At 38.8% G+C, this 24,331-nt stretch overlaps 1 protein-coding gene across 1 annotated transcript in view; it reads left to right on the top strand.

Annotated features, from left to right (window-relative positions):
• The first annotated feature begins 2,666 nt into the window (after nt 1–2,666).
• Nucleotides 2,667–24,331, top strand: part of LEMD3 (LEM domain containing 3) — a 65,522-nt gene continuing 43,857 nt past the window's right edge. Inside the window, exon 1 of the mRNA XM_060657050.2 lies at nt 2,667–4,225. Coding sequence (XP_060513033.1) covers nt 2,692–4,225 — 1,534 coding nt within the window. The 5' untranslated portion in view covers nt 2,667–2,691. The remainder of the gene's footprint in view (nt 4,226–24,331) is intronic.

Consider the following 24,331-nt stretch of genomic DNA (forward strand, 5'->3'; position numbering starts at 1 on the left):
TCTGGAAAGTAAGATCTTCTGGTAGATAAGGAGAATGTTCAAAGTGAGAAGTGACAGTGCCTGAGGTAGTAAAGTTTCTCCTGGGAAAGTTTGAGTCTGCTCAAACACCCAAACAAGGGGTAATCATGACCCCAAATATTTTATGCAAAAAATCATGCTCTCAGTATCTTCATGAAGGTAAGATTTCTCGTAGGCTACATGAAACCGTGCATATGTAAAGTTTATATGAATTGTAGTTTTCATTGTTTTGACTATCTGGCTATAATGCCCAACATGTAAACAAGATACTCCACATACAGTATTTATTCATCATTTTCAACCAATACACATTGAATGTTAATTATGTGCCAAGGAGGGCAGACAATATTATGAACATTTTAGAAAATAATAAATGGAGTTTCTGAGAGAATAAGATGTGCCCTAAGTCACATAACTTAGACTTGAAATGTTTGGTTCCTAGTTCATTCCAAACCTTGCTGACATGGGTTTGACAGGGGCTGACATGACCAAGGACCGTGGTTGCCAAAGCCTTTCCTCTTCATTAACTATTAATGTGATTATTAAATGCGCTGGGCAAAGTTTCACCATTTCTATTTGTCTGTGCAGTGGCATTTTCTTTAATTACTGTTGCACGGTGTTCTTAGGAGCCACACTAGCAAACACACACAATGCTTGACTTTACATTATTGGCTAACATTTATTGAGTGTACATTGTATGCTCAGGTGTGGTGCTACGCATTATGCAGACATATTCTCATTTAATCCTTAAAAGAGTCTTCGGAGACATATTTATCATCCCTCTTTTGTTTACACAGAAACTAAGGCTCAGAAAAATTAAACAACTTGCCCAAAGTCACAGGTAGAAATATAAATATTCTGACAATCCTCACAGGATGATATATAAAGGTGCATGAAAATCAGAAGCCAAACCAACAGACTTTTATGATTCCAGTAGAGTATGGAACAAATGTTGAACTAAGAATAGAAGTAAGAGACAGAGCTGGGTTCATATTCAGTTTTGTCTAACTCCAAAGCTCCCAGCTTAACTGCTATGCTATACGGACACATTAGTCTGTAAGTTTGTAATCATTTGACTTTTCACCCAATTATGGTAATAAATTCTGGGTCATTACCATCATAGTTCATAAAATTTACTGTGACTAACACTCTTATAAGTGCTTAACAGTCATAGATTCAGAAACATTTGTAAATTTTAAAGTTCTCTAATAAAGAACAAGGAAGTGCCCCTTCATATAAAAAAAAAAATTTTTTTTAAAGAAGATAGCAAGCTTTGGTAAGAGAAGTCAAAACTTCAGGTTACTGAGTGTGATTCTGCTGTGGGATTTGAAACGTTGAAAAGCTAGTATCTATGCTTGTGACTAACACATTTTTCTGTTCAGATGTGTATAACAGGGTAAAATAACCCATTTGACAAAAAAATTACTAGTTTGCCAGATATTGTGTTGGGTGCTGCTGGGTAGCTGCCAGGGGTTGAGGAAAAGGGAAGTGATCTTTATCAAACTGGGCAAACTTCACCTGTCTGGGATTCATTATCTACTGGGTAAATGAGGAGGTTGTGTACCCAGGTCTTATTGTTTTTGGTTTTTGGGGGGTTTGTGTTCAGGTTTCTTCTCCCCATTTGCCACTATTTCCATGTTAAAATATCCATCTCATACTTATCCTAGTTTTGCAATTCATTAATTAGTTCAACAAATGTTTATCGAACTTCTAGTATCAAGCACGATAGGAATGAAGTTTCTAATAATAGAAGCAATAATGGAGCTTACTGTTCAAAGGAATAAGATAATAAATAAATGATATCATTTACAAAACAAATACATAAAATAATCATTAACAATTAATAACTACAGGTTGGAAAGATACTAAGAGGGAAGAAAGATGGCGTGTTGTCCTTTTTATAAGTCACAAAATGAAGCAAATGATAGATTCTTTCAAATACAAAAATGACCACCTATCGAGGTTACCAGATTTTAAAGGGGGGGAAAAAGACACTTTACAACCAACTAAAGAATTAATAATAATAATAAAAAGAATGGATAGCCATTATTCTTGCAGAAAGTTGTATTGGGACTGGTTTACTCTGTATCTTTTCTTTGTAATAGAAGAGAGGCTTCTCAAAAAGAGCAGCGAAAGAACTCATTTTTTTTTTTTTTTTCTTTTTAAGTCAAGCGGAAAGACAAAGTGAAAAGAAACCAGAGTCAGGGAAACTGCCAACGTAGTCTGGCCATAAGGATTTCCTTTAGTCTGTCTAGGTTCCCCGCGGGAGCAGGGACTGGATGGGAAGAAAACCAATGTGTTGAACTTTAAGGCAGATTTTAATTACTATTGCCCGGTGACAGGAACCTGGGAAGAGGTCAAGGTGTGGTTAGGCAAAGGCGGTTCCCGGGAAAGGCACTAGGAACGGCAGGACAGAGAACTGCAGGAGAAAGCGACAGAAAGGAGGAGGAGAATGCACCGGCACCCCAAGGTGAGGGAGTAGAAAAACTCTCCGCCGGGGGAGCCGCGCGCCGCTCAGGTGGCCCTTTCCCGCTCAGGTGAGCTCCTCCCGCGCCTCCCATTGGCCGAGGCGTCCGTGGCGCTGGGAGGGCGACGCAGCCCGGTCTAGTTCAGGGTCTAGGGCGGCGCGTCACTTCCGGTAGCGCGGAGCTTGTAAAACACCCTGGAGAGAAAATGGCGGCGGCAGCGGCTTCGGCGCCTCAGCAGCTCTCGGATGAGGAGCTTTTCTCTCAGCTCCGCCGTTACGGCCTGTCTCCTGGCCCAGTGACGGAGAGCACCCGCCCGGTCTACCTCAAGAAGCTGAAGAAGCTTCGAGAGGAAGAGCAGCAGCAGCACCGGTCCGGGGGCCGCGGCAACAAGACGCGGAACAGTAATAACAATAACACGGCTGCTGCCGCGGTCGCCGCGGCGGGAGCGCCGGCGGCGGCCGCGGGGCTGGGGGGCCGGCCGGTCTCTGGCGACCTCTCCTACTTGCGGACTCCTGGGGGTCTGGGCCGAATCTCGGCCTCTGGCCCGGAGAGCCCCGTGGGAGGGCCCGGGGGCGCCTCGGCCGCCCCCACGGCTGGCAGCAAAGTGCTGCTGGGCTTCAGCTCGGACGAGTCGGACGTGGAGGCCAGTCCCCGGGACCAGGCCGGCGGCGGCGGCGGCGGCGGCGGGAGGAAAGACCGGGCTTCGCTCCAGTACCGCGGGCTCAAACCGCCGTCGGCGCCCCTGGCCGCCAGCGAGGTGACTAACAGCAACTCGGCCGAGAGAAGGAAGCCTCACTCGTGGTGGGGGGCCCGGCGGCCGGCGGCTCCGGAGCTGCAGACCCCGTCGGCGAGAGATGCAGCCGCGGAGGACGAGGAGGAGGAGGGGGAAGACGGAGAGGACAGGGACCCAGAGGCCGAGGAGCCGCTGTGGGCGAGCCGGACGGTGAATGGCAGCCGGCTTCTCCCTTACAGCTGCCGGGAGAACTATTCGGACTCGGAGGAAGAGGAGGACGACGACGTGGCCTCCAGCAGACAGGTATTAAAGGACGACTCCCTTTCCCGGCATCGGCCCAGACGGAGCCATAGTAAGCCTCTCTCTTCGCTGACTGCTAAATCGGCCGGCGGCCGGCCGGAGACCTCAGTTCAGGGAGGGGGAGGAATCCCGATGAATGACAGGGCGGCGGCTGCGGGGAGTCTAGACAGGAGCCGAAACCTCGAAGAGTCGGCGGCGGCGGCGGAGCAGGGAGGAGGGTGTGATCCCCTGGACTCTAGCCCCATTCCTAGGTACCGTGTCACCGCTAAGAAACTGGCCCCTCTCCTGCCCCCGCCACTGACCGACATGGACTCAACCTTGGATTCGTCCACAGGCTCCCTCCTTAAAACCAATAATCATATCGGCGGCGGGGCCTTCAGTGTGGACTCCCCCAGGATTTTTTCCAACAGCGTCCCTCCCGGTGCAGCGGTGGCTGCCTCCAGTTCACTCAGGATCAATCACTCCAATCATACGGGCTCCAATCACACCTACCTGAAAAACGCATACAACAAACCGAAGCTTTCCGAACCCGAGGAGGAACTTCTCCAGCAGTTTAAACGGGAGGAGGTGTCCCCTACAGGGGGTTTCAGTGCCCACTACTTGTCGATGTTTCTCTTAACTGCTGCCTGCTTATTTTTCCTAATACTGGGACTGACTTACCTAGGAATGAGAGGGACAGGAGTATCCGAGGATGGAGGACTCAGCAGTAAGTATTAAACCCTGTGGGTAAGGTCACAAAGGGGGTGTTGCTAGTGGTCTGCCCTCACCGCCTTGGGCGTTTTACACGAGGTGACTTCTGCCTTTAAGAACATGTATTAATAGTGACACGCGGCAGATCGAGTGCGTTTGTGTCATCTCTAAGAAAGGACGTTACCATGATCAGAACGAGAATCCCACGAATGGTTTTACAATTTTTCTGTATAATGTAGTGGGAAATTCAACACCTCTCGTAAAACGAATATTGCCAGCTTGTCAGCAAAATGCATTTATGTGTGGGTCATAAATTCTCTTTTAGCCTTAGATAATTATGTGTGCAGATGCCAATGAACAGTTTTGAAGTATTTTGATTGTTACGGGACATCATAAATGCATAAATGTCACAAATCATTTGAGATGATTTTTCAAATTGAGTTGTGATTCTACAAGGTAACGTAAGATCTCCTGAAATTCCAGTTAAATACTTTGTAGTATGAAGTTATACATCTAGGTAGTTCTATAATTTCTTTAAAGTGAATGAATGTAGAAAGTAGGAAGACACAACTCTAAGTTGATTGCTGAGCCCAGAGCATGCCCCTTCCCACCAGTGAAAAAAGTGGTGGTAGGGCAGGGCTGGAGTTGGCCGTGAGATTTTTCCGTTATTGGTTTCTAGGCCCTGCCGTTTACTTGCTAAAGGACTGTAGGCAGGTGTGGTGTGTTCATTCATTCATTAAGCCAGCGTCATCTATGCTGAGCACTTAAACACAGCAGTAATAAGTCAGAGTATCTGTTCTTCAACACAAGAAGATAAATACAGATCATTTTGTGTTCTGTGAAGGAAATAAGGATGGAGTAATTGATACATGCTATTTAGAGATGGGGAGGGTAGCTACTATGTGAGGTGAGACCTGAAGTAGGAGGAGACAGCATTGTAGGGGGACAGGAGAGCTGTCTTGGCAGAGATTATAAGAAAGGCCTTGAATTGAGCCAGAGCCCTCCTGTAGGTTAGAGTGGTTACAGCACCTTGAGCCAGGGGGAGCGAGCCCGAGTTTGAGCTTCCCTTTCCTAATCCTAAAATGATGCTAATGTTGATTAGAATGATGCCTACGCAGATTAAAAGAGGGAAAAGTAAATGTAGTGTGCTATGGACTGCTGAATATATAATTTCTTAATGTTAGGGCCCCCCTCCCACTCCTCCTGAAATCTGTCCCTTTCATCCAACTTGAAGTCACTTTATCATTATTGGTATTTATAAAATCAGGCTTGCGATTGTTTTTTTTTGTTTGTTTCAAAATAGTGAATGATGCAGTTAGCGGATTTAAAAAGAGTAGGAGTCAGAATAGTGTAACCTTTGATTTGTGTATAGCCATTTCTAAGATCATCAAATAACAGATTATTACTATATTGCTTCATTAGAGGGGTTAGAAGAGGACTGAAACCCAGCACTCATTTTAACTGGTTCCCTGGGAGCAAGAGTAATATATTGTCTCCTGTGTCAGATCATTTGGGAGAAAAAGAAATAGGTCATATTAGAAGTTAAACTAATGGAGTGCATATAAATTAAATGACATTATCAGCAGTACCTGTTTGTATCTGTTTCTCTAATAGCTAACTGTATGACCTGGCCTTTTTCTGAGTACTTTATACATATTATCCAATTGATCTTCCCAACACATCACAGATGCAGATTTTATAGATGAGGACAGTGAGGCAAGGAAGAAATGACTGACTAGCTAGTGAGTGATAGTACTAAGGTTTGGCTTCAGTTTTTTTTTTAAATAAATTTTATTTATTTTTTTAAGTTAATTTATGTATTTTGAGGGAGAGAGAGCATGCATGGGAGGGGCAGAGAGAAAGAGAGAGAATCCCAAGCAGGGATTCTCTGCACCGTCAGCCCAGAGCCTGACACGGGGCTCAAACCCGTAAAACGCGAGATCATGACCTGAGCTGCAATCAAGAGTTGGATGCTTAACTGACTGAGCCACCCAGGCGCCCTTCAGATTTTGTTTTCAACTGTAAAGCCCGTATTCTTAGCACTACTTTGGATACTGTTTGTAGAGAGCTTTCTAAATAAGACAGCACTTTTATTAGGATTGAGAAAATAATTGAATATTGGTAGGATTTCATAAAGAATTACTGATGAGCACAATTCTCAGTTAAGGTGACTGTCACATCTGTTAAGATGAATGAGTAATGTTTCCTTAGATACTAAAATTTCAGATGGAATAGAAAAGGATAGGACTGCTAGGGTTTTAGTAGCCCCCTCACCTTCACCAGTATGACAGGAAAGAAATTATAAAGTGTTTTTTGTTTTAATGAATGGTAAATGTCACGTAGTTTGGGTGATGGAAACAACAGTGATTAAGAGGTAGAGGATCTGGGTTCTAGGACTTGGTCCGCATGACTTTAGTCAAGGTCTGTATTAGATGGGTGTAATAATTTCTGCTGTCTGTGGTGATGTTAAGAGGATCAAATTAGATAGTTTATTAAACAACCATAAAGTGGTATTATTCAAAAGTTTAGATAAAATTCGTTGTATTTCTGGTAAATTATAGTATGTATGTAAAGCAAAATTGTTTCTGCAAATATTATTTAGTAGTATATTTACTTATTCAACATGTAATTTTCATTAACTTCCACTAAAATACACTGTAGACATTGATACAGAAATTTGAATCAACGTTAGGGAATCCTTAAATGTACTATATATGTGTTATATATTGGACTTACTGTATAATATATAGTGGAAAGAAATGCCTGCTAATTCAGTTAGTTTGCACACCTAACGGTGAATGATTTTCACTCCCTATGTTTATGTGTTCTGAGTCCTTTGTCATGAGTATAATGGTTAACCAATGCTTAACCATAGGGTTCATTGGTCAAATAGTGTGCTTGAGGAAATACTTTTACTTTGAGTAATAATTTCACCGGAAGATTGTAGGTTATATATGAGAATAAGCTTTAGTAAGCTTTTATTAGCTGTCATTTAAATTATGTACAACATGTAATAGATTATTAGCCTTTTAAATAGTTCTTAATCATTTGGTCTTTGAAAATTTTTATCAATATCCTAGTTTTATTAAATTACTTTTATTAATTAAATTACTATGAGTCTCTTCTTCCTCATCTGTAAAATGAGGGGGTTGGATTAGATGATCTCTAAATTCTTTGTAGCTCTAAGGTTTAAGATTCTAACTTTGAACTGTCCTACCAGAACGATTCAAGGATCAGTCTACAGTGAGATTAGATCATGACAACCCAGCAAAAGAAAATGGAAATGCAGAATACACTATCTTAGGTACATGTGGTCATTATTTAAAAATTGTTTTCAATTATAAAAGACATGATTTTTGAAACATTTATGATTTAGAAATTTTGGATAGGGATCTATGAAGCAAAAAATGAATAGATAGTAGGTATATATATCCTTCTAGTCTCCCACTTACACCTGGTATAAATAAGTTCAAATAATGCCTTTCAAAACTTTCTTAGTGCTTTTCATGTAAACACCTACATTCATATATATATGTGTTTGTGTACATTTTCATTCTAGAGTGCCTACTATGTGCCAAGCACTATTTTAAGCATTCTGGGGGGGGAAGATGGGCAAGTAAATATGAATTTAAGAGAGTGACGATTGCTAACACAAGTTTATGATAGTAACTTTGCCTGGGGTAGAGGGATATGTAATATTACATACAGGTGAGCAGGCCTCTCAAAAGAGGTGATGTTTGAATTGAAATCTGAATGACTTGAAGGAACTAGCTGTTGACAGGGAGCAAAACACTCCAGGAAGAAATAACAGCCAGTGCAGGACTCTTGGGGCAAAAACCAGCTTGGCAAGTTGAAGCAACAGAAGAGAATGGCCAGTGTGGCTAGGGTATAATGAATGAGAATGGCATATGATGAAGTCAGAACTAGGCAGGGGCCAGTCATAAAGGACCTAAAGGCCTTGAGGGCCTTGGAAAGGAGTCTGAATTTTATCTTAAGTGATATCATACTATACCTAGCCTGCAACTTGTCTTTTTCCCTTAACCTTGTATTATGGGTAACTTTATACTAAGTTTAAGTACGAGGCATAATTTAAAAATCTCACTCTCCGCTTGTCCCTTTCTCATCGTATAAAAATGCTAAAATCTCTGCCACCCTGGAAATGTTGTTCTTCAACCCTCTGTTCTTCTCTAGCTGGTACTCTCTTCTCAGCAAAGACTGATATCTTTTTGCCTCTGCCATTGACTCAGCCCCTGTCTAGTGTAGCTTTGTTTACCATCCATTCCTCTGGAATCTCTGCTTCAAGTCATTAGTTAACTCAATTGCCAAATCCAAGAGAGGTGTTGGAAGTTCTTATCTTTGCCTCTTTGAAACATTCAGTGCACTGATAACTCCTCCTTCATGAAACTCTCCCCTTCCCAGACTTCTGCATCACTACTCTCTTCCAGTTTTCATTTACTCCTGTCTGTCTGTGTTTTAAATATTGGTGGTCTCTGGAACTCTTGTCTTTGTCCCTATCCTTTGGTACAGTTTCCCTAGGCCCTTTCCTCCACTGGCCCGGGTAGTACCTCCTGATTTTATATATTTACCTTAAATGTTCTCTCCTGAGTTCTAGACTTAACTGTTTGTTTATTGGATAGTTTTTTTTTTTCCTGGATGTTCCAGAAGTACCCACTGTATGTACTCATCAGCTTTCCTTTCACCTTCTTTCCCCCATTCTGTTCCCTGTTTTAGTTCATGGCACTTCCGTCTACTCAGCTAGGAACTTTGAATTTACCTAGAGTCCTTCCTTTCCTTCATGTTCCTGCCAGACCTCAAACATCAATCCAGTTGATTACTAAGTCCGGTAGTTCTACCTCTTACATATGTTTTGAATCTTTTTCTCTCCATCACTGTTGCTCTAAGTTAGTCTATTGCCTGAATTGTTTAAGTAGTCTTCTAACAGGCTTCTATGTTGTAGCTCTTCAGTCTGTTTTCAGTGCCAGAGCAATATGTCTAAAACACAAATGCAATAATAATTCACTCTCTTGCTTAAAATTACTCAATGGCTTTACCTTCCTTATTGGATAAAATCTAAATTCTGTGGCTAAACTGTTCATGATCTGACTATGCTTTTGCTAGCTTCATTTCCTACCAGTTTCTCTTACCACATTTTACTTTCTGGAAAACTAGAACTTTCTGGATACTAGTTGGTGTTTACTGAACATGTCATGACATTTTGTGCCTTTGTACATTATTCCCTTCTTTAGGAAGGTTGTTTCTTCCTTTCTTAACTGCTGTTCATTCTTTTTTTTTTTTTTTTTTAATTTTTTTTTTAATGTTTATTTATTTTTGAGACAGAGAGAGACAGAGCATGAACGGGGGAGGGTCAGAGAGAGGGAGACACAGAATCTGAAACAGGCTCCAGGCTCTGAGCTGTCAGCACAGAGCCTGACGCGGGGCTCGAACTCACGGACCGCGAGATCATGACCTGAGCCGAAGTCGGCCGCCCAACCAACTGAGCCACCCAGGCGCCCCAACTGCTGTTCATTCTTAAAAGCGTCACCTCTGGATATTTTCTCTGACTTCTGTCTTCTTTACTCTGGTGTTTGGGTAAACTCAAACTCTGCTCAAATAAGATCTAATGCCTCCTTCATAGCATTTATTATAGAGTATTGTAATTTTGAATGTTCGTTGTGCCAGTTAGATTACAGCTCCTATAGGATGAATTGACTGCAGTGGTAAAGGGCACAGGCTTTACATTCGGCTCTGAGTTTGAATCTCATTTCTCTTATACCTGCTCTGTGACTTTACTAGAAGATACTCAGTTGCCTCATATTAAAAATGAAGATGATAATACCTGCCTCAGGGTGGCTTTAAGCATTACATGAGGTAATGTATGTGAAGTTTTTAGTATTGTTGCCTGGCATATGGGAATTGCTTGGTAGACCCAAGTCACATTAGTATCTTGGCACAAGTTCATTCCTCAGTAAATATTTATTGAGATGATCACATATCAGATACCCAATTTATATGCATTGATTAACTTATCATGTAACTCAGTAATTGCTTACCTATTCAGTACCTAACTTAATACTTAGTATTGGGAAGGATGCAGAAGAAATCTCATTCTTGCAAAAGCCTCCACTCCACAAATAGTCGCAGAAAATGGTTAAGTATACTTAATATTAGGTGATAAGTGCCACACTTTGTAAAAGGGGGGGTGGAATTCATAGTGAGCTGATCAGTCTCAAATGGTCAAAAGTTCAGGTTCCAAATTTGGACTTGATTCTGTGGGTTGAGCAGTAGGAATCCATGGAGGTTTTAAAGCAGAGGACTAACATCAAGTTCTTCTTAAAAGAAGGATAAACAGGTGGTGGTATAGGTAATGGATTGGTAAGGTTGGAGAGCAGGCGTGGGGCGATAGGCACAATAAGCACACACGGAGTGAGAAACACCCGAGGAGGCTGATAATGTGGGGATGGAATAGGGTCTGTCATTTGAAAAAGGTCATATAATGTTTGGTGACTGTTTGTATCCAGAGAATAAAGGAGAAGAGTCAAAGATTATTCCGAGTTTATGAGCCTGGATGACGGAGACAATACTGATACCATTGATCGGTGGATTAGAGATGCTGAAGAGGGATCTTTCTGGGGGAAAAGTAGTATAGAGAAAATAAGTTTTGGGGGAGTTTATTTTTTGAGTTGTTCAACTGGAAATATCCTAGGTTATCGTAGTTATATAATTGGATTAAAGATGAGAGAGACTGGTGCCAAGTATACTAGTCCTGTTTACTAGAGGAATAGATATCTTTTTAACACTTATTTTTTTATTAAAAAATTTTTTTAATATTTATTTTTGAGAGAGAGAGAGACAGACAGAGCATGAGTGAGGGAGGGGCAGAGAGAGAGAGAGAGAGAGAGGGAGACACAAAATCCGAAACAGGCTGCAGGCTCTGAGCTGTCAGCACAGAGCCCGACGCGGGGCTTGAACTCACGAACCATGAGATCATGACCTGAACCGAAGTCGGACGTTCATCTGAGTCACCCAGGCACCCCTAATACTTATTTTTTTAATGTATGTGTGTTTTTTTTTAAAACCAAGATGAAGCATTGCAAAAGGGTACCATAGTTTTTGGGGTTTTTTTTTTTTTTTTTTACTTTTTCAAGTAGTTACAGTAGCCACTTGGTTCAAAACTTGATATCTATAATGAAATAGGTGTAAGGATTTTGAAAATTAGTTTCCCTCATTCCTTTTTTTTTTTTCTTTAATGTTTATTTTTGAGAGAGACAGAGTGTGAGCAGGGGAGGAACAGAGGGAGAGGGAGACACAGAATCCAAAGCAGGCTCCAGGCTCTGAGCTGTCAGCACAGAGCCCAGTGCAGGGCTCGAACTCACGAACCGTGAGATCGTGACCTGAGCCAAAGTCAGACATTTAAGTGACTGAGTCACCCAGGCGTCCCTGTTTGCCTCATTCTTGAAGAATGAGAGCTGAGTGTTACTTTGAAAAACTTTACATGTAAGGAAAAAAAAATTTCTAGGCCTCTAAGAATATTCCTGGGAACACCAGGGCTTTGCATATCCCAGCTGGATGATTTAAATAAAATCTACTCTGTGAAAATGTCTTTCATTTGAAAATTATCTCTAGAATAACTTAAAATAAGAATCACCAGAGTGAAAACATAAGAATTCCCCATGAGTGTATCCAGGGAGCCTAGTTTGAGGAAGATTGGCATAGATATCGGGGCTTGGATTAAGGAGGTTGACCTGGGTTTGCATATTGGCTCTTGCACTAATTAGCTTTTCTCTTAAAGGCAAGTTGCTGAACCACTGTGATCCTCAATATCCTCATCTGTAAAAGAGAATTAAGTGAGAATTAAGTGGAATAAGGCATGTAAAGTACTTGGCACAGTACATGACACATAGTGATAACAATAGCAGCTGACCCTGTGCGGCCTTATGCACCAGGCACTGTGCTGAACAGTTTTAATTGTTGTTTAATCTTCATGAGGCAGCTATTTGTCCTGTTTTGTAGATGAGGAAACTGATACTGGGCGAAGCTGAATTTGCCCAGGGTCATGTGGCTAGTAAGTGCCGAGGCAGTGTTTGGATTCAGATAGTGTCTCTTCACCACTCTGCTAGATTGCCTTTTAACATGTGTAAGTACATAAGGACTGCGTGTATGTTCTCTACCATTATTGTTATCTAGAAGATTATGAAAAGATATGGATGGGTGAAGCAGATTAATGCATGAAATCCTAGAAATGCCAGGAATAATCTGTGAAATCTAACAACTTTAAGACAAGAAAGTACAAATTTGTACTCACTCAACAATTAGGAATCTTGTGTGGGACTATTTATCCTTTAGATTAATTCACTAATTCATTGGTATATGAGGTCAGTCTGCTGTAATAAAATACAAACTATAATATATAATGTGTAAAATAGGAAACATGCTATTTCTATTTTTTTTTTAATGTTTATTCACCTTTGTGAGCGAGAGAGAGAGAGAGAGAGAGAGAGAGAGAGAGAATGAGCAGGGGAGGGGCAGAGAGAAAGGGAGACACAGAATCAATTCAAAGCAGGCTCCAGCCTCCGAGCTGTCAGCACAGAGCCCGATGTGGGGCTTCAACCCATGAACCACGAGATCACGACCCGAGCGAAAGTCAGGCGCTTAACTGACTGAGCCACCCAGGCGCCCCGGTGCTATTTCTAATTTTTAAAAGATACGTAGAATCTCAAAACTGGTGGGTAAAAAGGTCCTCTGATTTTGCATTAGCACTTTCAAACATGTTTTCCATTGTTCCAGTTTCAAGATATAAAGACCTTTAAATATAGCACATTTGTTCTTCCATTTTTTGCTCCTTTTAAATAAACTTTGTGGTTTTTTTGTGTGTTTAGGTTTCTTTTAGTGGAAATGATCCATTCTGTAATTTCAGGGTTACTTTTAAAAGTCAGATGTTTTCATAATTAATCAGTAGAATTGTAAATTTTTAAAACTAGCTTCTTCTTGCTCATTATTTTATATTAACTTTACCTATCTGAAAAATATTTTATATAAGTAAAAGGAACGTTACCGCAAGGAGTTTTATAACAACAGCAAAAAGAGTTAATCTAGTTTATAAGTAGTCTAAAAATGAAGTATACCTTAAAGTATTGGAAATCTTCTCCCAAATTTATGGTAAACAAGTGGTGGTAGTAACTTCTTTATGAAAATTATATCATAATGATATATCTTTATTTTAATCCTGTATTTATTATACACTAAAAGTAACAACCATTTGGGATCCCAGCCTTAATCTAATTGTGGAAATGGTTAATGACAGTTATTATCTGAAAGCTTCAGATTTTGACTTCCATACTCAGATTTTATTTTTAAAAGATTTTAAGGTGAACAGGTAGCAGTGTACTTGAGCAGTAACCTTGGCTTTTGCTATTTTAATAGTGCATGATGTAACCTGAATCCCACAAGTGATAGTTTTATTTCATTTTTTTGAGACAGAGAGTACACACAAGTGGTGGAGGGGCAAAGGAAGAGGGAGAGATTCTTTTTTTTTTTTTAAGTTTATTTATTTTGAGAGAGAGAGCCTCCCAGGCAGGCTCTGCGAGGTCAGCATAGAGCCCAACGCAGGGGCTCGAACTCTTGAAGAACTCACGAAACCACGAGATCATGACCTGAGCCGATATCAAGAGTGGGATGCTTAACCTACTGAGCCACTCAGTGCCTCAAGGGAGAGAGAATCTTAAGTAGGCTTCACACCCATCATGGAGCCTAACATAGGGTTCTATCTCGTGACCCTGAGATCATGACCTGAGCTGAAATCAAGAGTTTGGCATTTAACTGTCTGAACCACCTACACACAACTCACAAGTGAGAATGTTTTGTTTTGTTTTTTAATCTTGATTTAATTAACATTCTTTATTAACAACACTGTCAAAATAATTTTTAAACAAGTGTTGACCAGGAAGAAAGTGTTTAGGTTTTAATATTTATTTGACATATTTAAATTTTACATGTTTGACATCATGCCTTTGGAAATTTATTTCTAAAATTTATTTCTAATTCTATTTAAAGGATTATAAAAATTTACACTGGGGTGCCTGGGTGGCTCAGTCGGTTGAGCATCCAACTCTTGATTTCTGCTCAGGTCATGATCCCAGGGTCGTGGAATCAAGCCCTGTGTCAGGCTCTGCACTGAGTGTGGAGGCTACTTGATATTCTCTCTCTTTCTCTCTCCCTCTCCCTCTCCCTCTGTCCCATCCCCCCACTTGCTCATGTGGCTCTCTTTCTTAAGAAAAAATTATACTAACAAATAATAATGTCTGAAAATAGGATAACAGATTTATCATGGAGAAGCCATAATGTATTAATTTTATGGTGTCTTAGTTTTTTCTTTGTTCTAGAGGTATAGATTTAAAATTATACTACATCTTTTGTCTGGGTAGCAGATTTATTGCTCTATGTTCACAGCTTTTTGCTTAAAACAATATCAAATGGCAAGCTAACATTTAGAAAAAAGGCTTGGGTGCAAAACTATGCAAGGGTTTAGTTCAGCTGTCCCGAACTAATTGAATGGTGAATATGCACCAACAATTACTTCCTGCCTTGAATGTGACATGAATAGAAAAAAAAATGGCTTTAGGAGCAATGAGCATTTTAACACATAGTACAATATTAATTTTGTTTTGCAGTTAAGGATTCCTTTTATATGTATATGTGTACAAAAGGAATTGCTGATTGTGGCTAATTTTTGAAAGCACTTTATACTTATAAAGTGTAAAAACTTCCATATAGAGAGGGTCATTGAAATTAATTAGGAGAGGGGAGATCTTAGAATATCTGTTTCTTCTAGTCCCTGGGTTATGGCTTGGTCAGCCTTATTAATGACTTTGTAGGTTTATAAGGGTACGTCCCACGGTATCAGTTATTTTCTTGTTTGATTGAGTTTACTGGAAGTAGAATTCAGTTTCTCCTTTTCATCCATTCGTGCACTCATAAATTATTGAGCACCTACTATGTGCCAACTAATACCAGAAGATGAGTATATATTTTCTGGGATTATAGGACTGAAACTCTTCTCCCAGACATACTGCCTCCCTCTCTCCCACATGGTGGTGGTATTCTCTTCTTTCTCCTGAATATTTATGCAGTAACTATCCTCCAGAATTGAGATTTGGTTCCCATGCAGCACTGCATAGATTTGTATATTGTGACTTAGGAAACGTGACTTTAAAAATTATTTTCTGGGGGCACCTGAGTGGTTCAGTAGGTTGAGTGTCCAACTCTTGATTTTAGCTCAGGTCATGATCTCATGGTTGTGAGATTGAGCCCATGTTGGGCTCTGCGCTGAGTGTGAAGCCTGCGTGGGATTCTCTCTCTCTTTCTCTCCCCCTGTCTCTCTCCCCTGCTTGCATTCTTTCTCTCTCTCAAATTAAAAAAAATAATTATTATTTTCAGCAAATTTGAGTATGCCCTATGGTAGAGTTTACCAAAATGTGTACTGTATACAAGGAAATAGTTTTCATTTGTCCCAGGTTTTTAAAAGTACTTTAAAAAGCACTTCTTTTTAAAGGAGGAGACATCAAGAATGAATTTGCCAAAAATGGAAATGTTATCAATATGAAGTGTTTATGATTATAGTTCAAGATGTTCTAGAAGTATTCTTATGCTTATGACAAAAAGTCTTGTTTTGTTTTTAAGACATGTCATCTCCAAATGTTCCTTCTTTCAGATTTTAAAGCCTTAAATGATAAAAGCATTTATTGAGAACCTTGTATGTATGAGCACTTCATCTTAATTTTTATGAGTGGAACTATACTAGTATTATCTCCATGAGTAAACTGAAATGTGGAGAGAATACAGTTACAAGTGACTTGTCCAGGATCCTCAGCTACTAGTAGTTTTGGGGCTAAGCTTTGGGGCTAGCATTTGAGCCCATGATCTGACTTCAGGGTCCACAATCTAAACCACTAGGCAGCAGATTTTTTTTATGCCTCTTTTCTCACCTACCAACTTTATTTGGGCAGTTGAGTCACTCATAACCTCTGGGCCTTGGTTTTTGCATCTGTCAGATTAGAGGATAGTAAAATCAACTTTACTTCTAGACAGTGACTTTTGTAGGGAACTAAAGTAATAACGTTTATGGATGGAAATGCTTTGGAGAAATTTGAAGCGATACATGACTCTATATTTTTAATACAGTAAGTTAGAATTTCCTGGCTATAGTAGTCTAATTAAACAACACATGGTCAGCACTGTGTATGATATGTCTTGTCAGTGATGTTAATAAGTAATAGAAGAGTCCGTTACATTTATAATCCTTATCGGTATTTTTCAACCTTAATCTCAAGTTGTCCAAGCAGATAAAAGGAGTCATCTTTTTATGTTACCTAATCAGCTTTATCTCTGGGTGCTGCAAAGGAGTGTTCTTATTTTTGCAGTTATGTTAACTTCATAGGTTATGAAGCACAAGATGAAATTAGATTTTAGTCTTGTTGACCACTAGAGGCTTGATTTGCTGATCTGAGAGTCAGAAATGGGATATGTTGCTCTAATCCAAAATATAGTAGTGAATTTGAGATAGAAAAACATTTATTGGGAATGTGGATGGGTCTTAGCGTAAGCTTCTGTTAATATTATCTGAAGAACAGACTGCATGTGCAGCTGGGAGAGAAGGATGGCCTGTCACATGTTATTCTTCAGCTGGTTTGTAAGATGCCATGAGTACTAGTATTGCTGAAGTGGGAAAATAAGGTGTGTCCCTGGGAATAGGCAGTAGACTGGGGGGTAATCAAGAGATTGGGGGGGTATAAAATAATGAAATTCATTTGATAAGCAGTATATGAAAGTCATGTTACTTAAATTATAAGGGATTTAAAGTGCATTAGGATCTTCAGTCTCCTAGATGATTGATATGAAGCACATAATGAAATTCTTATCCTATTTCTCATTTGAAACTGTATCAAAGATGTGATTTGTTTAGACCAGAGCTGTCTAATAGAAATATACTACAAATATGGAGTAATTAAATCTTAAGTCACTACAGTCAATTAGAAGTAGCTGAGCAGTGGCAGAATGAAATCTCTCACCCGCCTGCCCTAGATAAATAGCCATGCTTGATAGCATAAAGGTATAAAGTGGTATAAAGGACTTCTTAGCAGCTTAAAGTAGAAAAGATATCCCTAAATTCTCACTCATTTCTTATTGGGAATATTCCTTTATATTCTTTTCACTAATTTCCTATTGTAAACTGCTTTGTATAGCCTTTCAAACTAGACATGTAGGAGGGAGGGATGGCCTTTAAAAAAATTTTTTTTTAATGTTTATTTATTTTTGAGACAGAGAGCATGAACGGGGAGGGTCAGAGGGAGAGAGGGAGACACAGAATGGAAAGCAGGCTCCAGGCTCTGAGCTGTCAGCACAGAGCCCGACATGGGGCTCGAACTCACGGACCATGAGTTCATGACCTCAGCCGAAGTTGGACGCTTAACCGACCGAGCCACCCAGGCGCCCCGCGATGGCCTTTTGATTCTGGCACATGACCATCCCTGGAAATAAGGGGAAAGTTAGCTCCTCTTTAGGACAATGAAAACAGAGTGACTAATAAAGCTTTTGTTGGCATAAGAAAAATTTTAAGGGTTTCAGTATCTTTTTGAGAAAGATTTTGGGGTGCTCTCATTCATCATGCTCTTTTGAATTGTAAAAATCACCTCAATTCTTTTACAAGGTGCTATTTTATGGTAGGTTTATATTTAGCAACATCTCCTAATGAATTTGAATAAATTATTTGAATTACATTCAGATTACTAGAGAATGTTTGCTCACAAAGTCAAGCGGTTTACTTCCAAAAGGAAAGATGGGCAGTCCTTAATTTTTGAATGGGTTGTTTTCCAGATCATGTGTAAGATAGATGCTTGAACTTGGAAATATTTAACTACACTGTTGTTTAAAAAAATTTTTTTTAAATATTTATTTTTGAGAGACAGAGTGGGGAAGTGGCAGAGAGAGAGGGAGACATAGAATCTGAAGTAGGCTCTAGTCTCCGAGCTGTCAGCACAGAACCTGACACAAGGCTCAAACTCATGAATCACGAGATCATGACCTAAGCTGAAGTCAGATGCTTAACTGACTGAGCCACCCAGGTGCCCCTTAACAACACTGTTTTTAAGTTTAAGTTCCCAGGCTAGCCCATAGATGCTTATTTAAAATTGTATCCTGTTTTAGCACTAATATACTATTGGTTTAACTTTTGAGTCCTCGGTGCAGTGGGTCATGTTCTGTGGGAGTTGGATTAGGAAGCAGATTTATTTTTGGCTTTTTATGTTTTCTTCTACTTTTCCTTCTCTTAATTCTTGTTCTTATACTGGCCTAAGCTTCCTGCTATTTTGCTGTAATCTTGGCCAAACATCTAAGTGCTCAATACTTCAAATCTTTTTCTTTTTTTAAATTGAGAGATAATGGACATATTATATTAGTTTTAGCTTATACAACATAATGATTTTATATATGTATAATGATTACCACAGTAAATTTAATTAACACCCATCACCATACATAAGTTACAGTTTTTGTTGTTTTTTTTTTTTTTTTTTTTTTTTTGTGATGAGAAGTTTTAAAATCTACTGTTTTGGCAGCTTTCAAATATACAGTATAGTGAAGTTAACTATAGTCACCATGCTGTACATTACATCTCCAGAACTTTAATAATCTCTTTATAACTGGAAGTTTGCGTCTTTTGACCCCCTTTACCTGTTTTACACCCCCACCTAAATGAACCCCCGTCCCTGCCTCTTGCAACCACAAGTATGTTCTTTATACCTATGCCTTCAGTTTTTTTTAGATTCCATGTATAAGTGAGATCATACAGTATTCATCTTTTTATGACTTAACAGCATAATGCCATATAATAAAATAGGCCCTTGTATTGAGTGCTTGACAAGTATAAACGTTCAGTGTTCTTAAGCAGTTTTAACATTTTACAGATGAGGACTCCGTAACAGAGGATTAGGTTAATGACTGTCCAAGGTGGTAGTTCAGAGGAGTTAATTGAGTTATGTCTGTGGCTGATCCCAGCAGTGTGACCTGAGAGCTCATCCTCTAACCATTGTACTCTGCTGCATTCCTCTTTCACATACTCTCTCCTTTACCAAATTTCAACTCCTTTTATCCTCTCAGTTCAGCTACTTTTAGCCAAATGTTAGGGAAAGCCATTTGATTAAATTCATAATATTGTAGAATTCTGATTGTAAAATCATATGATTTTATGATAAAATTTGATAATGTGATTATCTTTCGTGAGAATTGAGCCAATATGGAATCAGAGCTTAGCCCCACCTCTCTAAATCATCCTTCTTCTTTGTATGTAGAATAGTTGGTGCCTACATTTTTCATTTAGAATTTATTTCAGTAATTCTTAACTTCTGGGCTGAGAACGTCTTGGGGGCTGTACCCATCACAAAGGGTTGTCCGAGGACCTAACAAATGATTTGCTCCTCTCATACTGTGTATTGTTTTCAATGGTATACCAATACTGCTGTGGTTAAAAAACAAAATATTTTTCTTCGTAGAATTTTGTCATATTTTCTTAATAAGTGAGTGTTAAAAGTACTGTTGTGGGGATCTGAACATCTTGATGTAAATGAAGAGATCCTTTTACTTAAAAAATGAAGAACCTTGGGGCTTCTGGGTGGCTCAGTCAGTTAAGTGTCTGACTTTGGTTCAGGTCGTGATCTCACGGCTCGTGAGTTCGAGCCCTATGTCGGGCTCTGTGCTGACAGCTCTTGCAGCCTGGAGCCTGTTTGGGATTCTGTGCCTCCCTCTCTCTCTGCCCCTTCCCCGCTCGTCTCTGTTTCTCTGTCTCTCAAAAATTAATAGACATTTAAAAACATGGAGAACTATTGCTTTTAAAGCTTGCTATAAGGAAATTATATATCCTGGTTATATTTTAGAATTTGTGTTTAAGACATTCATAATGAATGTCAAGGGATCAGTTGTCATGTTCAAATGACTGGCTAACTTACCAACTGGTAAAAACTCTAGTCTTTTCAAGATAATTGTACTTTTAATACAAGGTCTTTATTATCTCAGATTCTATCTGTGATAAATGAAAATTTTGGCGATTAGTAAAAAATGCAGGCATTATAAAAATTTTTGGCAGGGAGTTTTACCTTAGGGTCTTCATTTCCTCTCTTCTTAACTCACAGATTTTCTTGAGAACTTTGTCCTTTCTTCCCAGTAGCTCCAGGGTAGAGGCAAATTAAAAGCGGAGTAGTGGTCTATTGTGTTATTTTGTAATCTGAGTGCTGTTTATTTTTTATTTCTTGCTAGGGTTGGGAAAAGAAGAAAAAGCTAAGATTTATTAATCTCCTTGTGTCCCCACCAGTATCTCTATGCATAGTTACAAACATTCTGTTTTACATTAGGTTACTACAGTGCCCAAGAACACAAGTCATACATGTTGGAACTAGCATTCCTTGCTCTCGAGTTTTACCCCACTACCTTTTCAGTGTGAAGAGATACTTTCTGTTCATCTGAGACGTTAGATGTCAGTTGAAAATCTGATATGATTCCAACATCCACTGTGTTCGTTCATGTGGAAGCATGCATTTTATTCTTAAGGTTCTGTATATTCTTACCAACAAAAACAGTCTTATTTAGTCTAGTTTACCTCATGTCGTAACTGCTTACATTTTTATTTATTCAGTGGTTTTGTTTTGGACCTTATGATGACATACCCAAATACCTCTGTTTCCCTGGTGACTTTTCATTTCTGTCTGTTTTTTTCCAGAGCCAAAAGTTAAGATGTAAGTTTTAAGCACATTGGTCATAAAGCCAATGATGGGGATTTTCTTTGCAGTTCCACATTCAGTTCATATGTTTGTTTTGATCATACTTTAATCTTTTGCTTTGTTTATACGTATAATGCCCTTTTCCTTTTTAACAGGTACACTTCTTGTCCCCATTAGAAAAATGAAACGAGAACCGTCGTTTAGATTTTTTTTTAGTACTATTCACCTTTCCATTGCACTGCAGCTTTTCTCTCTCCAGTTTTCTTGTCTGCACATTGCCTTCGTGAAACACAAAGCTAATTATCTGTAATCATTTACAGTGTGAAGACACAGTGCATTGTAATTGAGAATATAAACTGGAAGAGCTCTGGTGTGTAATTGTATGGGAAATGCATGTTGCTTTATTGCATTGCACAGGGGATAGGTTGTTCAGTGTATCACGGATTCCTTTTGGATCTCTCAATTCTCATTTAGCAATATTGTTTCAGAACAGACCTTGTTATAATACAGTTACACTTGTATTCTTGGCAGTGTAAACCTTGAGGAAGTGTCATAGATAGTCTCTAGTGTGTAACAGTTAATGTTTAAAATCTCTTAATACAGTGAGCTGTCACCATGTTTAATAGATTACAGTATTGCATTAGCATAAATTCGTTTGGGTGCCAAGTTATCTGTTGCACAGTTGCTTGGTATTATTTATAGGTTTGTATCCAACCTTTGTGGGTTGACTTGCTTTTATTTTTCTATTCACTTGTCACCATGCAATAGCTTAATTCTTTAACTGGCATATGTGCAGAAGTGGTTTTCAAGAAGAGATCTGTGAAAGTACTGAAAAAGCAGATCACTCAAACTTTTGGACCTTGAGCAGTATAGTAAGATGGGCTGCTAGGATTTAAGTGGACATATCACTTTGTCTTTTTTTGAATGTGTTATATACTACCTTTCCTCCCAACATCAGTAAGGTACAGAAGTGTTTTTAGCTGACAAAGTTAGGTGGAGACAGCAGCCAATTGTTTCCCTCTGAAGTTTTGAGCCATTAAAACTAAGGGTGTGTGTGTGTGTGTGTGTGTGTGTGTGTGTGTGTGTGTGTGTTGTGGTGGGAAGAGGCTCATTATTAACTTTATATTTTATCTTAGAGTAAACTTTGAAATTTTCTTAAAGTGTAAAAGTCTTTTGGATAAACATTTTTGTTTGAATGGGAACTTCAGTTTTAGTAAGTCTGATTCAGTAATCAATAATTCTGTCTGAGTTATGGATGCTCTATTAAGATAGCAGAGCTCATTTTGGGAAGGAGTAGATTCTTAAAGTCTCTTAAATGTGTAGTATTTTGATATTTTTTTGATCTTCTAGTCATCTGGCTTTCAAATTTAGTAATAAATTGATTTTAGGTAAATAAAGTCAGTCTTATAAAATCACTGGTAAGTGAATTACCTCCAACTTAATAGTGAAGCATGTAAGAAAAGAATTTTGAATGTTTGTGAAACATTTACTCTTTAAAAATTACCAGACACAAGCTTCTATGGATATTTTTCTATATGCCAAGTTTCTGACATTATTTTAGTGAAAAAGATAAATGTATTTTAAAGTTGTACATGTAAAATACATGAACAAGGCAAGACCAAAAAAAACCTTTATATTACAATAACTTTTCTAGTTTTTTTGCAAAGGAAATTTTCAGTTTTTGATTTGTTAAAAATTTAGATTGAATTGGAAGGAAAAGAATGTTTTTCTTGTACAATATTTAAAATTAGGGTTTTTACCTGATATGTCTGGGTATCAAAGTGATCTTTTGCCAGTTTTCTGATTGGATTTTAGCATCATCAGTAAATATTTTGTTTTAATACTTTTTCTCCCCTAGCATTTTGTTATGAAAACTTTCAAACAGGAAATTGAAAGAATTGATGCTGTGAACACACGTGTATCCACACCTAGATTCTACTTTAGCATTTTCTGTATTTGCTTTGTTGTATATCTTACCCATCACTCCGTCCATCCATCATTCTGTCTTTCAAAAACTGTATTTCAGAGTAAGTTAAAGACAGGATACTTTTTATCTTTACATATGTCATGCATATTATTGAGGGTGAGGTTCTTTTTTTTAGGGTAAAATTCACATACAGTCAGATGTATCAGTCTTTAGTGTACCATCAGATGACTTTTGACAAATGCATCCAGCTGTGCAACTTGAATCCCTGCAGATAGAGACCACTGCCTTCACCTCCATGAGTTTACTCATATGCCACATCAATACTCTGTCACTGTTTTATTCGCCATAAAGTAGTTTTGTGTGTTGTAAAACTTCCTAAGTGGATTCATAGAATACTCTTTTGTGAGGCTTTTTTCAGCATATTTTTGAGGTTCATTGATGTTGCATTTTTCGATAGTTCAATCCCTTTTATTACTCTTGGTTTGTTTTAAGGCTCAAAAGTCTTTTAGGCAAAAAATTTTTACCCCTTTCTGAACTCCTAAAGTACTTGATACTAAACTCTAAAGTTGTATTGAGTATGTTATATATCGTAGTTACTCGTTTATCTCCACTAGTCCTTAAGCACTGTGTTCTCAGAACATGGTTTATAGAATACGCTCCATAAATACTTGTTGAGCAATCTGTGGTTAGAAGTCTTACTTACAGTTTTTGTTATAGAGATCTCAAACTTGAGGTACAGTTACAATGTGAAATTAGTGTTTGGATAAAGACGGACATCTCAATTACAGTCTGCTATCCCCCCCTCGCTGCCCCCCCGCCTGCCTCCCCCCAAGGAATCTTCATTTTTATGGTGAGCAAATGTGAGATTTTCAAATGATGACAAGGTTGAAAGAGGCCATAATCTCTTCTTTCAGAGATGAAGAATAAGAACCAACCAAATAATAAGGCCATTGCCAACTTAACTATAAGTTTTGTTCTTTTATTTTCTTGGGCACAGTATTTGTTTTTAGTACTTTGATATCCATATTTAAAACTCCTTTGATTTTATAAAATCATGGTATATGTTCTGTTTTTCGTGAAGAATAGTTCTTTGGTTTTTTTGTTTTTTGTTTTTTTTTGGAAGGAGTGCACACTGTTGCCTCTCTTAAAGCAGGGCAAGTGAAAAGTTGAGAGTCTTATAGGATCTGAAAAGTGGAGAAGCTTTTGAGGTTTTGCCCTCTTTCCTTTCTTCACTTGCTATCCCCATCTAGGTCTGTACCTCTGTAAATCCAGATGGATAGGTGGAGTTAAAATGGAAAGTTTATTTATGAGTAGAACAGGGGTGGTACAAGAGTTCACCTTGGGCAGGCTTTATAGTAGCCAGTTTTTGTCCATAAAGCTTGGTTTTGCTTGCTGATGTAATGTCCATATTCATAGTAATATATTAAGTATA

The sequence above is a fragment of the Panthera onca genome, chromosome B4 (assembly GCF_046562875.1).
Source record: "Panthera onca isolate mPanOnc1 chromosome B4, mPanOnc1 haplotype 2, whole genome shotgun sequence".
NCBI lineage: Eukaryota > Metazoa > Chordata > Mammalia > Carnivora > Felidae > Panthera > Panthera onca.